The sequence below is a fragment of the Triturus cristatus genome, chromosome 5_1 (genome assembly GCF_964204655.1).
Source record: "Triturus cristatus chromosome 5_1, aTriCri1.1, whole genome shotgun sequence".
Classification (NCBI taxonomy): Eukaryota; Metazoa; Chordata; class Amphibia; order Caudata; family Salamandridae; genus Triturus; species Triturus cristatus.
Window position 1 is genome coordinate 771,776,656 of NC_140587.1, and position 17,076 is coordinate 771,793,731.

Here is a 17,076-nt window from a genome sequence, read left to right on the forward strand (position 1 = left end):
CAAATAGTGTTAAACACACTGTAGACCATTGCAGTTTGAAATTTCCTAATAGCGAATTGCAAAAATTCGCTATTAGGAAATCGCAAACCGGCGATTTAGTACATCTGGCCCCAGACCTCTGCTGGCTCCCCACTTCAACTGGTCATAAATCGCTAGCTATTTTTTCGGTTTGTACCTCTCTACCACCTAGAATTGGGAGTTTTTACGCTGCCATACACTTTCCCACTTTTCCCACATTCTATTCTCTGTTGCACTGGCGCAATTGTCTTGCTCCTCCCTTATCCAGATGGATGCGTCCTGACTTATCCTGACAACAGCGTGTTTGTGCACTACAGCCCATTCGCCAGATTTGCTCTGGTCTACCCCACTGGTTTCGCTCCTTGCTGGGTGCGCTTCACCACCTTCCCTGTAAGTGCCATTGACTTTCCTCGGCCGATTGAGGCTCCTCGTAGCGCTTCTCCACCACCCATAGATATCCTTGCTATTACCTCCAGCATGTCAATCACCTTCCTGTGTTTTTTTGGCACCACCAGCAGGGACAGCACGTCCTGCGCCCTGCCACCTTTCTCTCTGAGCCTAGGCACGCAGTATTCCTCCACTTAACGCCTCTTATACGCCGCGCTCCAACTGTCATTGATCTCTTCTTTGGGCTCATGTTAAATCTTCCTGTAGGCTTTTCTTTTTCTCTTGGTCCACCATTGAGTGTCTTTATTCTCATCAACAGCACTGTCATGTAAATAATTGTAACCTAGTCCTGATGATGGCATAACATCCCTACAGGCCGAAACACCGTCGACTCTCACTGCGTAACTTACGGCGCCAATCCTTCGAGGATACCCATCTAAACCTTTCTGTATATATTTACATGTATTGTTTGGGTATCTCAACGCAGAAATTCTGTACACTAATTGTTTTGTTTTTTGCGCCCCTCCTTGTCGCTGTATATACTTCCTCACGTATCACTTGGGTCATTAACGATTTCACGAGCACTTGTACACAGTATCACACAGGTTATATGCCATTGAATGTAACAGTGCTTTTTCATGTCTTTCTAAATATATGAAGTGATATATGCAACAAAATTGTGCTGTCATTCTGAATCATTAGTCTCCCTGTCCACCCCTTGTGCTCAGAGCAATTAATTGTGCTTCTGATAAAATTGACATTTAACTTACACCCTTGGAGACAGTGTTCTATGTTACACTTAGAATGTTTGGCATCACAAATGTACAGAATTTCAACAATCCATATGTACTAATCCTTACTCATCATAATTAGGCCTCTCAAGAAATGAAAGGTTCTATCGATTTGTGGAGAGAATAAATAATCAAATACAGTTCTTGAACTCAATTTAATATTTATTACTAACAATTCATTTGATTTTCGTTTGATAAAAATCTTCAATGAGAAACTTACTATACAAACAATTGTTTTGTAGCTTCAGAGGTCATATCATGATGCCGGTTTCTGCCCTGAACCAGTGCAGATGGGGCACACATGCTTCTTTTTGCTATGTTCATCACATGCATTAATTTGAAAAATATTTGAGTTAATGCAGGTTTTGCTGACAGCAGAGTTCGGACACAGACAATTACTATCCTGTGATTACAAACACTGCTGTCAGCAAAACATGCATTAACTTGGAGAGTTTTCAAGTGAATGCATGCAGCATCATGATGCGGTACCAGCTTGGCGATTGTTATAATTTAGATAAACAGCACATGTGCCTGTTCAAAGACATGCGTACAAATTATCCCCTACAGCCAACAATACACAACCTTTACATCCTGGAGTAAAAATGCAATTGAGGCTAACTGCTAGGAACAGGGAAAATGTTCTGCAATCAAATCATACCTCAGTGTCTTGATGATGAACTACCACCAGGTTATCCACCACATTCACCGCAAACTTCCCCGTTCGATTCAGCTTCAGTACGTGCATCTTTTTACAAGAACCTTCCCTGTAGTAATAGTAAAAGATCATACTAAATACTAACAGCAAACCTTTATTTTTACATTCATTATTTTTAGTGGAATGCTTGCAAAAGAAACGATCTATTAAAGGAAGTAGCTATTGCAATACATAACATCATGTGAATGAGAATAGTGGCAAATAAGACAATGTGTCATGGAGTAGACAGATCCCGATGTGAGGGTTAAATGAAAAAAACTAACCACCAGCACGACCAGCAATAGGTCAAGAAAAAAGTCTTATGAAGCCAACAAGTTGTCCACTGTCACACATCACTTCAAAGTCACATGTGGCAACCTAAGACATATATAAACAAGCATTGGCAAAGCAAATGGGTCTGGCATTGTCCACCAGGCTTTTAGCAATTCTTGTTTTGTTATGGCTTTTGAAAACGTTTTGTTTAGGAAGCTACCAGGAGTTTATCAATCTAAAAAAAAGAAAACCTAAAAAAAAATAAAAAAATACTAAAGGCAAAAATTACTGTCGTAATCTTTGGCACTGAAAGGAAGTACTTTGTGTGTGGATGTGCTCCTTGTGAAAGCGCCGCATGCAGTAACTTGCAATGAAGTCAGCCAATGGCTGAAGTGGGATGAAGCACTGCGCCTTGATGCATGCTCGAGTGGGCTGGAGTAAAATGTGAATGACACAACCAAAGACAAATGGAAGAAGTAGAACTGAGAAACCCTATAAGTAACCATGTCATACTCATATATTTAGCAGAATCAGAAGGTCTTGGCTAACACAGACCCAAAAAAGCCAGCTGTTGTGCCATTGACTGCCAGCCTCTTGCCTTTGAGAAAGAAGGAAAAAAAGGAAAGAACACAGAAAAAATGCTGGAAACCAGGTCAGGATCAAGCGGAGACTTAACTACACAGGTGAGCCACTCAGACTCGGGCCGTGACCGCTGGGTGCAGAGTGTGCTGGGTGACGCGGATCCGCCTCGATCCGCAATCTTTGGGGTCGGTTTCTTCGGGACAGAGCCGCTGTCCTCGGGAGACTGGAGTCTTTATTGAAGGCAACAGTCCTCCCAGGGGTTTTGGAGGTCGTTGTTGCAAGCCAGGTCACAGGGTCATTGAAGCTGGAGACAGACCGGTAGGGCTGGGCCAAAGCAGTTGTAGTCTTCAGGCTTCTTAGGTCATCGCAGATCTGAGGGTCAGGTCTGGGGGAGCCCCCTAAATACTAAATTTAGGAGGCAATTTAGGGGAGTAGCAGGTAGAGCCAATGGGCACCTTACGTGGGGTGGCTACACCATCTATTATGCCACCCACCCATGGGAGGGGGCATAGACCTAGCCCTGATTGGAGGGGAGCCCTCATCTGCAAGATGGCGGGGACTGAAAGTTGTGCTTCACCTCGTTTCCCCCCACCTTAGGGGTGGGTTGGCAGAGGTGGGCGCACATCCTTCCTTTTCGAATTTTCCAGCTGGTTTTCCTGCCTATGGTGGGGGTGTAAACCAGGGGCTGCCATCTGCTGTTAGCAGCAGATGCTGGGGGTTGCATTACAAAGGCGGCAGGCCTTTGAAGCTTCCCTCTTCGAGCACTAGCCCATACTGGGGGAGGAGGCATGACACCTCTTCCCAGGATGTGCATTGTTTCCAGTCCCACAGAGAAGGGGCTCTCTACTCTGGGGTCCTACATTCAGTAAACCCACCATGGGGCTGTGGAAATCGAGTTGCTGAGTTCCCAGCCCATGTACTCTCTATGGCATGATCAACAGGTCCAAATGGACCCCACCATTAACCAGTCCAACTAAAACCCACACATCTCTCAGACTTACATCCTATGATCAGAGAGCAGCTAATAAAGAACTGCTTTTCAAAGCTATGCAACAGGACATTCTCCTTAATAACGGTCATCAACCCAACAGTAAAACATGTTAATGAATCTATGATAATGTAAGCCTTCCTGAGCAGGAACCATTGACACTTCACCGACATATGGATTCATTAGAGGAACAGTACAGATAAAGTGCCCTCATTTTTACTTTATTTAAAAACATCAGCATTTGTTAAAACAGAATAAATTGTGTATAACAAAAATCAAAGACTGTTATTTATGCATAACAACACTAGTAATAAAGGGAGTATGACAGAAAGACTTCTTTAAATTAAAAATAAAAATAAAGGTGAATAACCCTGGTGAGGCAGAAAAGGCACTGCTGAAGCCAGAAGGTGGCCTTTGTATGCTGGTAAAGCAAGAGAATCTATGAAAGCAATATGTCAGCACAGTATGCAATCAATAACTTCCATATATCTTTTTGCATTCAAACTTTTAATTGCGCTATGGCTAACAGGTTACTGTTTTCTTTCAAGGTGTACCTTGGCAGATGATATAAGACCACTTCGGCTCCATTGCTGTTTGGTGTTCTCCAGTGATGTCTCAAAAACAGGACGAATAGCTGCCCATATCTACAAAAAATGTTGTTGGTTATTACATAGATTTGGTGACATGAACTCAGTTTTAGATGCTCACTAATGACAAAGACTGAACTAGCATGATATAAAAACACAGTTATGGTCTATTAGAGGTATCTGCAAAAGAATAAACTATGCTCACCGGTAACGTTTATATCCATGGCTCCAAACTGCCATTAGCACTTACAATCTTGAGATACAGCTACCGTTATAGGAAAGCGATCCAAAGAAATTACACAATGTTGGTTACCCGCATTTTTTTTATTTTCTACCCACACCATATTCTTGACACTGGCTCAGAGGCAAAAAGACCACCAGGAGTCACACCAACTGTGGCCCAAAAAGAGGTGGCACACAATGAGTAGATAGATAGATAATGGACTTTATTCGATATGTATAAAAACAATATCATAAAAGTGCATACACTTGAATATAAAAAATCCATTTAAAACAAATTAAAATTTCCGTTATTTTGTGACGTAATTAAGATCAGATAAAAAGTACAGATACACAATCAAAGCATCAAGATATATATCAACTTAGGTCTGCATTGATGTCCGCTGCCTCAAGGTCATTTTCAGGTAAGATGAAATGGCTGCCAGGGCTAAAGGAGTTTCCAGGGTTTTTAGTTTTTGGTAAGCCATTTTACATGAACGTAATCCCCAGGATTTAAGCAACGGTTTTAAAAAAATAGTCCTTGGCAATTGATAAAATCTACAGAATAGAATACAATGAATGTTAGATTGGGTTGAGAGGTCATCGCATGGACACTTCGGTAAGTCACTGGACCAACAATTTGGATTGGGAAAAGTTAGAAGTCTAAAAAAAGTGTTAGTACGAAAGCGGGTCAGGAGCATGCGGGTAAACGGAGATGGTTCTAAGAGTAAATATTGCTGGGTACCACTCATAATGGTCGATTCTTGGTAATCCGCAATAGTGCTCTTTTGTTTTTCTAGGGACCATCGATGACAGCTCCAGTAATTTAAAACAAGACGCTTTAACGTAACTTTTGCTATATTAACTAAGGTTGAAGGGTCAGTAAAAAATTCAGGGTGCCCTATATCAGTGGACAACCTCTTGACATAGTTCAACCATTTTATGTTCTTGGCGTCTTTCAATTTTAGACAGTCTGTAATAATTTCCCTATTGAAAGGTATCTCTTCATTGGTCCAGACTTTATGCCATAAAATAAGGGGGGAAGAATTGATCGTGTCAGCGATGTATGTGAGGCCCAATTCGGTATGCACCATATAGGTGGAGGAGCCAGGAGGGACAGCCAGGAGATAACGTAAGAAAGCATTCTCGAGACGTTGAATTTGATCAACGGGTTCAATCCCCCAAATCCCGGATCCATAGGTGCCAGTTGAGATGCACTTTGCCCGATAGATCTGGAGTAAAGGGCTTATTGGTCGACCCCCTAATTTTTTAGAAAAGTTGGTCAGTGCTCCTATGGCTTTAGACAATGCTAAGCCTCTGGCACACACAATGAGTACATCTGCACAGGGGTGCCCTCTGAAAAGGGGCCCCCATAGACCCTCTCAACTAAGGACCTCGGTCCCCCATTTGAAGTGCATGCTGGGTTCTGCCTGCACTGTGAAAGAGAGAGAAGCTACCACAAACAGCAGCCATGACTTTCACTAATGCGCTGCCCTCAGTGCAGCTGCGAGTTCGATTTGCTCTGGGAGCAGTGCATTATCAGTAAGAGCGCACTCTGTGCCTGTTTATGCGTGGCGCACTAGTTAAAGGTGCACCGGACTCAAACAGGGACAGCACGCCCTAAGTGCAATAAGGTCCCTGGGGCCATATTACATAAAATGGCTCAGGAGGGCAACAGATGTTTTTACCCATTTTTTAGCCAGAAATGCTTGTGCGGCCCCTTCTGTAATACAGATAGCGCAAGTGCTATCTCAACGGGGCGCTCCCTTATTTGCATCGGGCCTAGGCACATGCAAATGGAGAACATTCTTTGCCTCCGAGTCATATTATGTGGACACACGGACTGTGCCACAAAGAAATGGTGCAGTCAGTGTTTACCCAATGAATAACTATGAAACGGGTGGAAAGAGGGCCCCGTGGACCACCCCTGATGGCACCTCTAGAGCAAGATTAATCTTTGGATGGGTAAACTAGCAGACCTCACAGCAGGAGAGAAGAACCATGCGAGTTTAAGTGGGAAGAGAGATAATCATTGAATGAATAAATAAATATGTAAATTAGTAGGAAATCAAGATCGTAAGGAAGTATGGGAAGAGATGAGATGAGATTGATCATGGGGCTGGGTGAGTCAGCAGGAGGAAGGTAAAGCCCCCTCAGGTTCAATATTAGAGAGAGGCTCACTGTCTTTAAGGAAGATACGTTTTATAACCGGCCATGTGTGAGTAGCAAGTGACCTTTCTAACCACTTTTGAATGATTTGAAGGCACTTGCTAGTCTATTATCAGTCGAAATGGCATTCCAAATGTTTGGTGTCTGGATGGGAACAGGCAAGGTAGTGCGGATCTATTTTTGAATCAAAGCATTTCCAGGGTGTTGAGTCTTGTAGCCTTATCAATGCTGCATGCCATTTTAAAAAGTGCAAAAGGCTTCCACAGATAGCCATGTACTTTTAGTACTGGCATTCTGAGCTCATGTTTCTTTTTGTACAAGATAAGTCTTGCAGCAGCCTGAAGCACTACTGTCATTAGTGTAGCTATTCAAACAGCCAAGAGACCCGTGAGGAAGAAGTTCCCAATGTCACGGTGGGCAATGACAAAGCCATTCACAACAATTTTTAATCTTCCTTTTGAATCAAAAGTTTCGTAGTCCGATATAGTCTCAACTGGTGCATTTTTAGGTCTCGGCTGCGAAGGCTGCGCTTGCGCAGTCTCGCTCCGAGATTTAATGTTTTTCAGAAGAGGGGCTTGAACCCGCCCCTCTTCTCTCCTCTTCTCCATTGGCTGGCCTCTTAAATGCTGGTCAGCCATTGGAGAAGAGCTTTGTCTCTCCAAACAAGCCCCATCTTTTTCGGATTCGGGGGCGTGTTTTTTCGTTTCTTTCTCTTTTTCGTAGTCCCTGCCCCTTTTACACGTGGTGGGCGTGTTTTTTTTTTTTTCTTTTTACATCAGAAGGTTCGGCCATTTTATGCGCGGTCTTTACGGAGCGGGACGTGGGGTCGCCTCTTCCTTGCTGCAAGGCTGATCTCGGCGTTTCCTCAATCGGCGTTTCAAGTCCGGCGTTTCCTGGCTCCTTTCAGGTAAAAGCACTCTGATTTCTGAATAGTGAGTGTTAAGGTAACAATGTTGTTCCTGCTTGCATTTCCACATATTTACTTTTCTCTTGGGGCCATCTTTATTGTGCTGCAAACCTTTCCTCCATACCAATTTACCTTTCCCTCATGCACTTTGTTCCTTGGTGGTATCCAGTCTTCCATACCAATAACATTCCCTTAAAGCCATCTCTTCCATCCTTGCCCCTCACAGGGGATTATCTCTGCGCTGGAAATCATTCGTCCGTTCCCATCTACCTTTCGCTTACAGACATCTCTTCGTCGCGGGAATCCTCTCGAGCACAGGTTTACTTTCCTCACTGGCCCAAGCTTTCTGCATAGGTCTAGCTTTCGATAGGGGCACCTCTTTTGTGCGGGAGACCTCTCCTTCATAACGTGCTCTCAACGGCCTTCCCGTTTGAGGGGTTAACATTAGTAGCGCCCGTATATAGTAACGCCCCCTACAAGAGGCAGGAGCTATATCTATTCCACAACTAAGCGCCACTTTTACAGAGTTTGCCAGTGAAGCGCTATTTTTGTTTTCTTGTCTTTGTTTTCCCTGGGCTTGCAACTAGTGCACAAATCCTGGAGGTACTGCAAGGTGTGGATTGGAAAACAAAATGTGTACTGCGGCTCTGCGTCCAGGGATGTGGTCTTTTTACCATACTGCTAACGTTTTGTAAGGATATCAGCAATGGCCATTGAAATGGAACCATTCAAGGCCCCTTTCAGGCAAAAGCACTCACTGATTTCTGAATAGTGTGTGTAAAAGCGTTAAGGTAACAATGTTGTTCCTGCTTGCATTTCACATGGTTCACGGGCGGCAGAGAAGTAACAGGACTCTGTCTTTTCCTTCTTACTTACAGAAGAAAAATACAGTGTCCGCTTCTGCTCTGCCGCTTCAGCTGCCCCCCCACTCTTTCATTCCTCCCTCTCTTTCTGTCTAGCAGTTCTTCTCTTACTGAAAACCTTAACTTCAAGATGGGGTTCTCACTCTCTTTCCTCTACTTTCTTTTATTTGCTGCCCTGTGAAATGGATCCAAAAAAGAAAATCATTTTTGCTGGAAATGTCGTATTTTAATTCGAAGGTGCAGCATCTGGAATAAAAGGTTAAAAATATGAAAAATAACTAAATAAAGTAGGACAGTGGTAGCAAACTGGCCAGATTGATTTTATTCACACCCAAACACATTAGCGCCACTTTTACAGAGTTTGCCAGTGAGGCGCTATTTTTTTTTCCTTGTCTTTGTTTTCCCGGGGCTTGCAACTAGTGCACCAATCCTGGAGGTACTGCAAGGTGTGGATTGGAAAACAAAATGTGTACTGCGGCTCTGCGTCCAACTGCTAACGTTTTGTAAGGATATCAGCAATGGACATTGAAATGGGACCATTCAAGGCCCCTTTCAGGTAAAAGCACTCACTGATTTCTGAATAGTGAGTGTAAAAGCGTTAAGGTAACAATGTTGTTCCTCCTTGCATTTCACATGGTTTGCTAAATTTTGCATTCCCCTATGAGCGTTTGCTTTTTCCAGGATTTTTTTTTTTGAAAATACTTTTTATTGGCATTTAAGAATAGAAGTATACATACATCATTTTTCGTGAAAATGGGTACGCTACAAGAGTGAACAAATAGACCAACATCCATATAGAGAGTGCGTATATGTCTAGGTCTGGGTGGAAGTGGTCTGTATGGTAGCAGATCATTGCCTGTATAAAAAACTGGGGAGGAGAACCAAACTGGGGGAAGCCATGGAGTTCTGAGGGACGAGGTCTAGGCTATGTCCCAAATCTGCCATTGCCTATTCAGCTATATTCCTGCCTCCCATCTAAGGGGGGGGGGTGGGCGTGTGCACAGTCCGGGATGAGGAGCCATGGGGTGCATCAGGTGAGCAGGGGGGGGAACTCCGCTGGCCCGGGGGTGGTGCGGGGGGACATTGGGGGGGGAGCCCTTGCCGTGGAGACCCGGACCGCGTTAGGCGGTGCGGCGTCGGGGGTATTCCTGCCGGCTACCGGTGCAGGTGGGGTCTGAGATTGTCTGAATTGGTGTAGTAGGAGCGCCCATTCTAAAGAGATAGGGGTTTTACGGGTACCTTTGGCTTCCTCCTCTCGTATTGCATCTTCCTCCGCAGCAGCCCATTTAAGAACAGCCCCTACCCAAGCTGCAAGTGGAGGACCAGTGGGGGATCGCCAGTGCATTGCTATACAGCGTTTGGCCAGTAGGTGGGCCAGGAAGACGAAGCGCATCGACACCTTGTGTCGTTTTCTCCGCCCCAGGATACCCAGTGCGCATCCCTCCCAGGTAGTCAAATGGGTCAGCCCAGTGAGATCCCTGAGTGTTGAGTGGATCGAAGTCCAATAGTGCTGAATACCCGGACAGGTCCAGAACATGTGAAGGAAGGCAGCATCCTGCGCCTGACAGCGAGGGCATAGAAATGTAGTGTCAGGATAAAAACGTTGCAGGCGCGCTGGCGTCAAATAGGCCCTATGGAGTATGTGAAATTGTATATTTTTAAAACGGGCATTCCTGGATACTTTTTTGGGGAATTCTATCGCTCTGTCCCATTCGCTGTCGTGAAATGGTCGTCCCGTCTCCTCCTCCCATAGGGCTCGGAGAGGCACCAGCAGTGGGGGTGTTAGGTCCCCAATTGATTTAGTCAACCATGTAATAAGGTGTCGACCCCGTCCCAGTTGTAAGAGTGTGTGAAGGACTGGGTGTGTGGGAGGCTCCCCTTGCGTGAGGTCAGAATATGGTCGAAAGTGGCTGAGGAGTTGACGGTGAAGCAGGAACTGGCCTGGGGGCAGATCGTATTCCTCCATGAGCTGTCGGTATGGCTTGAGTTGTCCCTCGTCAAATAGCATTTCCGCTTCGACAATGTCCCTCGCCGTCCACTCCCGAAGCATGGCGGGTGTGAAAAAAACATCATTTCTGGGCCAGCCGACCAGCGGTAGTAATGGCGTGTATGGAGGGCAGCGCGGTGCCATGCGGTGGATACGTTGCACACACTTCCGGGCAACGTCCACCTGCAGGGGGTAGGTTCGCATGGGACGAGAACCCGGCAGAAGCAGGCGACGCAACTCGGGCAGGGGCACATGTCCCGTGACAGTGCATGTCTCAAGCAGGTATCGCTCCGCCGTCCAATATGAGAGCCATTGGAGTTGCGACGCCAGGAAGTAGGCTTCGAATGAAGGCGCCCCTAGCCCCCCCTGCGTCGTGGGCAGTCTTAGCTTGGCCAGCGCGATTCTGTGTCGTCCCTGCCCCCATATTAGAGAGCTGAGGAGCGTATCTAAATCTTTGAAGAAGGAGCGGGTGGGAATCACTGGGAGATTGGTGAAGTAGTACAAAAGTCGCGGGACCAGTATCATGTTTGCCAGGGCTACCCGGCCGATCGGGGCCAACGGTAAACTCCGCCAGAACCCAATGGAGGATCGTATCCCTGCTAGTGCTCTCCGATGGTTCCCTTCAAAAATGTCGAGTGGGGAATGATATAATCGGATCCCGAGGTATCGGGGCCCCTCCGTCGCCCAGTGCAGCTTCCGGTCGCCGATCCAGACCTCCCGAGGGGGGGCGTCCGGGTGGAGGGGATAGACCATCGATTTGTCCCAGTTCACCCTCAGCCCCGAGGCCTCCGCGAACTCCGTCAGGGCGGTCTCAACGGTGGTGAGATCCGCCGTCACATCCCGTACATATATGAGAAGATCGTCCGCATACATAGAAACACAGTGTGTGACATCCGCCAGCGGGATACCCCAGGCCCACCCATCCCCACGGAGCCGGATGGCCAAGGGCTCTACCGCTAGCGCGAATAAGAGGGGCGAGAGGGGGCACCCCTGTCGCGTACCCGTGTATCGCAAATTCCGGGGAGATATAGCGACCGAGGCGGATCCGGGATGTAAGATTGGTGTAGAGTAGGCGAGTATAGGCCATGAGCGTGGGGCCGAGACCCGCCCGCCCCAGGACTGCAAAGAGGAATTGCCACGTTAGGGTGTCGAACGCCTTTTCAATGTCCAGGATCAGACACGCCGCGTGCGGAAAGCGATCCCCGATCTGATCCTGAATGTGAAAGAGGCGCCGAATATTATGAGAGGTTGTCCTCCCTGGAACGAAACCGCACTGGTCCGGGTGTACTAACGGGCATATGATTTGAGAGTATCTGTCCGCCAAAATTTTTCCCAGGATTTTACAGTCCGCTGTGAGCAGCGTGATGGGCCGGTAGGAGGCGAGGAGTTGAGGGTCTCGGTCGGGTTTCGGAAACGTCACGATCACCGATGCTCTCATAGAGCCGGGCAGTTCGCCGAGTCTAAGCGCCGAGTCCAATACTGCTGACAGACGAGAGGTCAACTGTGGGGCAAAAGTGGCGTAATATTCAAGTGGGAGCCCGTCTAGGCCAGGGGCCTTGCCGCGGGCCAGTGCTCGTACCGCACTTGTAATCTCTGTTGTTGCTATCTTTGCGTCCAACCCCTTACGGTCTACAGCGGCAATTCGGGGAAGGGGAAGAGGGTCGAGGAAGTGGTCGATGGCCCCGGGGTCGAGAGACGGGGGAACAGTGTAGACTGCCGAGTAATGGTGATAGAACGCCTGGAGGATCTCATCCTGAGATTGCACCAGGGTACCCTGGGGATTTATGATTGCAGTAATAGGCCGGATTTCAGTATCTTGCTTAGCAAGCCATGCCAGGAGTGTGCCCGACTTATCGCGGTCCCGATGCATTCGGTTTGCGTATGCCCGAAAATTGTGACGACGCAAGTCCACGCACGCCACCTGGTACTCCGATTTGGCGTGGGCGACCTGAGCTACCGTCGCCACTGATTGATCTGCGGCCTTAGTGGCCGTAGCCAGTTGCTGCTCCGCCTTCTCTAGGGCTTGCTCCAGGGTGTGTCGCACCCCGGTTCTGTACCGAATGCATTCTCCCCTGGCCACTACCTTGAAACCATCCCACTCGACCAGGGTTGACGACGCGGTTCCCGCATTATGCGTAAAGTAGTCCTGGATGCTACGTTGGTGGTCATGTGTAAAGGTCTGGTCCGTGAGACATTCCCGTGACAGTCGCCACGTAGGAACAGGGGGGCGCGGGGGCCGCCACTGGAGGCCGAGAAGGTGCGCATCATGGTCGGAGACGACTCTACCCAGATAATCCGAGTGGCATATTTGCGGGAGAAGCGCTGCAGTGCATAAGAATCGGTCAAGGCGGACTCGTAAATTATGAGGAATGGAGTGGAAGGAGTAAATGCGGGTCTGGGGATGGTGCAGCCTCCATGCGTCCGTGAGGGACCAGTGTGCGGCCCACGCTTTAAAGCGGTCTATTTGTCTATAGGTGGGAGAGTGTGGGAGTGGAGGGTGTGAGCGGTCCAGCACTGGGTCCAGGATACAGTTGTAGTCCCCTCCTAATAGCCAGGGTACCTGTGTGAATTGAGCCAACGAGATTGTGAGTCGGTCCCAGAATTTATCCTGGTCAACATTCGGGGCGTATATACTGCCTAAGAGGACAGCCCTCCCGTCTAAGAGACCTTCTAGTAGGACGTACCTGCCCTCGTCGTCCACCACCCGTCTCAGTTCCCGAAAAGGGGTTCCCGGGCGAATCCATATCAGTGCCCCTCTGGCAAACGATGAGTAGGTCGTGGCGCAGACGAGTCCGCGCCATTTTACTCGTAGTTTGCCGACTTCGGTTGCATTAAGGTGGGTTTCTTGTAAGCAGAGGATAGATGCCTTCTGTCGTTTCGCATAGGCATATATCGCGTAGCGCTTACGTGGGGTATGTAGACCACGTGTGTTGAGTGTGAGTACATTAATGTCTGCGCTAGTTGTCAGTTGGGCCATAGATGGTCGGTTCTGTGTGGGGACGGGTTGTGGTGCCCCTTAGAGAAATCGAACAGTGGGCCCTCAGAGACGTGCTGCGTTGGAAGGGGGCAGGCGGCCTGGAAGCCTGGAAAACGGATGTACTGTGGTGTGAAACTCCATGGCGAAGTGGGACATATGCAAACCGGGGTGTGAACAACGTGTGGGGATGCGGGAAACTGTCCCAATACTCAGGACTCATCGTGCGGGTAACGATGTGTCCAAACTACCTCCCGTAACACTAAAGGGGGGAGAACTGCTTTATATGAGAGGGGGTGGCGATGTGCTAGTGCGGGGCCGCACGCTGAGTGGGCATGTAGTAGGATCTGGAGCAGAGTGACTGTCCCTGCGGGCGCCATATCATGGGCGCCGGGTGCGCATCACAGGTAAGGATACCAAGAGTCTGTGTGTCTGCGTTGCCTCAGGAGAGAGGAGGAGAGGGCGGCCCATCCAATAGTCCGTCTGCAGTCTGCGGAGTGGCGTTGGGGGGTGCCGTCTGGTCCACCCCCGAGACGGTGCTGTCGCTGTCGTTTTCGCCTTCGGAGGAGAACAGGTGCGGAGGTCGATCGATAGAGTCTGAAGGTTGTGTGGTGCGCAGGTCGATCACCGCTTGTAGAGCCTCCCGTCTTTCTCGCATAATCTGTTCTAGATCCGGCGAGTCGTGGGCGCCCTGCGTTGGTCGGGACTCGATATTACGGAGCTTCTTGTGCCGCTTCCGGGCGTGGAAAGTTTTGAGAGGGGAGCTCCTCTGGGGGCGAGGATCGGACGCCCTCGAGCAGTGCTGATCTGCCCAGTCTTGTGCGGCCTCCACGGATGTGAAGAAGAGGGAGGATCCTTTATAGATAATCTTGAGGCGGGCCGGGAAGAGCAACGCATATTGGATCTTATTGTCCCGCAGCCTCCGCTTTACGTCCAGGAAGGAAGATCTCTGTTGTTGCACCGCTCGAGCATAGTCCGGGAAGATCATGATGTGGCTGTTGTCTACTCGCAACGGTGCGGCCAGTCGCGCCGCCCGAAGCACCGCATCTCTATCCCGGAAGTGCAGGAACTTGGCGAGAAATGGTCGAGGAGACGTGCCGGGCGGGGGCTTTCGGGCCGGCACTCGGTGAGCCCGTTCTATGGAGAAGAATGGTGTGCGGTCTGCGGGCGGGGTAAACGACTTCAGCCACGTGTCCATATATGCAATGGGGTCGGCACCTTCGACTCCCTCCGGCAGACCCAGCACCCGGATGTTGCAGCGTCTCGAGCGGCCCTCCAAATCCTGCGCGTGTTCTTCCACCGCAGCTAGACGAGTAAGGACCCCCTGGAGCGTCTGCTGTTGCTCTTTTAGTATGGGCTGTATGTCCGCAATTGTCCGCTCCTCCGTACGCACCCGGTCTGCCAATTTCCGGTGGTCATCGCGGAGGAGATTGACATCCGTCGCCAGGGTACCAAGGCGTTCTTCCATAGACAGACGGGATAGTTCAATGGCGGCGAGGACCTTATCCAGCTTGTCCGAGATCGATAAGTCCGTGGAGGCCACCGTGTTGGGGGACCACGTCGAGGTCCGGGGCATGTTCTCCGGGGCCGTCTCTGGGATCACTTGGTGCTGCGCGGGTTTTGACTTCCCCATCGTGAGTCCACACGGTCCGGACGAGTCGGTAGTGTCCGCTGGGTCGCAGGAGCCCCAGCGACGCAAGGGATCCACGGAAGGGCGGAAGGCGCGGCCGCGCTGTCTCACGGGTGAAGCCGCCCAGGGAAGTCGCCGTCCGGGCCGGCCCGCCAAGGTCCCCCCGTGGACTAAGCCCAGGAATCGTCCTCACCAGTCACCAGGCGCCACTTTCAGGGTGCTCCCAGCACCAATTCACCCCTCGCGGGGTCTCCACCGGCGACTGACGCCACGGGGAATCCTCCGCGGCCGCCTCAAGGTCAAGGGGGGGGGAGCGTATGCACCGTCCTCGTGGCCCCCGGGCAAGACCCAGTCCTTCTCGGGGTCTACTGTCGAGGTGAGGTCATCGATGTCCCTCGGCGACTCGTGGCAGGATAGGCGGTCAATAGGTCTGGCGAGGGCACAGCAGCTCCCGCAGGCGGCACCTAGAAGGCCGTCACTTCAGTAGGTACAAGGAGCTAGGCCTCACCGGCTGCATGGAAAGGGATGCGATGTCCCATGGGCGGCCATTTTAGGGTCAGGCAATCGCTGATCTGGTCGGTTGAATGCCTCCAGGTCCTGCCGTCCGCAACGAAGCCCAGCACTCCCTCAGCTCCCTCCAGCGCCAGTCACATGGAGTACCTTAGGTGCGCGGGGACCGCCCCAGGGTCCGACTCCGGGTCCCAGTGGGCTCCGTGTACTCAAGATGGCGGGTGCGCTCGGGCCAGCAAAGCCCCTCCGCCCTCCGGTGCTCCCCACACCGCTATCCGGGAGTCCGCTCCCCGTCCACACTCCCCGAGTGTCGGCGTGATCAGGGTGAGACGCGGTGTTGGCTTCTCTGTCTCCCCTCACAGCATCCCCCGCTTCATGCAAAGAGCTCCGCCGCCATCTGACGGCTGAAGATGCGGCGCCATCTGACGGCTGAAGATGCGGCGCCGGCGGCAGCTGTCGGGCCGATGCCCGTCCAGAGGGCTAGGAGTGCGCCCAGGCGTCCACTGTCTTCCCGCTGTAATGCAGCCCCCCTCCGATGCCCCCTGCATCGATCAGCACCCGGCAGGACACTCCATAGAGCTGCCGAGAGGCGCCCAGTCGCGGAGCCTCTGCAAAGCCGATCCGCCATCGTGGCTCGCTTAGCCACGCCCCCTTGCTTTTTCCAGGATGATGTTACTTATTTTTGTAGGCCGTATATTGCTCTTGTCTATTGCGTCATTTAAATTGAGCCTCATCCAGGTGTTTATAGCCGGCAGCAATTGGGTTGTAGTTGAAGGCAGTGTGAGTTTTTCTCAGTGGGACAGTATGGTGTGCAGTGGGGGAGACGATGTGGCACTATGGCCAGAGCTGCTGAATTTGGAACTGGGGAACCAGGTTCAGCCTTAATAACCAGTCCACCAGACGACTCCGCTGAGAGAGCACAATCCCATGCTAGACCTTAGAAGGCTTCGCACGACCTTAGAAGCGCTGGTGTCTTAGCACCAGCAGGTGGACCCCAGCACTGGCAAGTCTGGGTTAACCTTCAAGGTTTGTCCACCACAATCCATACTGAAGTTCACCGCCAGTCTTGCTAGCAGGCCTATGAAGCAGCACAGACAAGAACAACAGTGACTCTGTCACTTAGGTCACAGGACCCTTGAGAAGGGCCAGCTCTAGGGCAGTGCAACCGTTGAGAACGGGCGCTGACTTTGGGTGGAGACATTATGTTTGCAAGTAAATTAAGGTTTTAAAAGCGCTTGCTGCCTCCTTCCTGGCCTCCAGCAATTTTCGGCAACAATAAAAATGCCATGATGACTCTGGTGTTTAATGTTCTTCCTAGAGAGAGATCGGAGTTTTGTCTAGTTGAAATTTTGACTCCTGGAAAGGTAGCACATAGGGTTAATGTGCCTGCAGCAAAGAACATGTACCATGCAGATCACAAAGCGCACATAATGTAAATAGGTCAGTGGGCTACTGCGTGTGTGTGTGTGTGTGTAGGTGGTTCTGTGGGTGGCTCTA

The 17,076-nt window shown here is 49.9% G+C and overlaps 1 protein-coding gene across 1 annotated transcript in view; it reads right to left on the reverse strand.

The window, feature by feature from the left end:
- RMC1 (regulator of MON1-CCZ1) overlaps positions 1–17,076 on the reverse strand; it is a 238,616-nt gene that overhangs the window by 123,035 nt on the left and 98,505 nt on the right. The window contains exons 8-9 of the mRNA XM_085605759.1: positions 4,288–4,377; positions 1,855–1,960 (exon numbers count right to left, since the gene is read on the reverse strand). Of these exons, the coding sequence (XP_085461885.1) occupies positions 1,855–1,960; positions 4,288–4,377 (196 nt within the window). The remainder of the gene's footprint in view (positions 1–1,854; positions 1,961–4,287; positions 4,378–17,076) is intronic.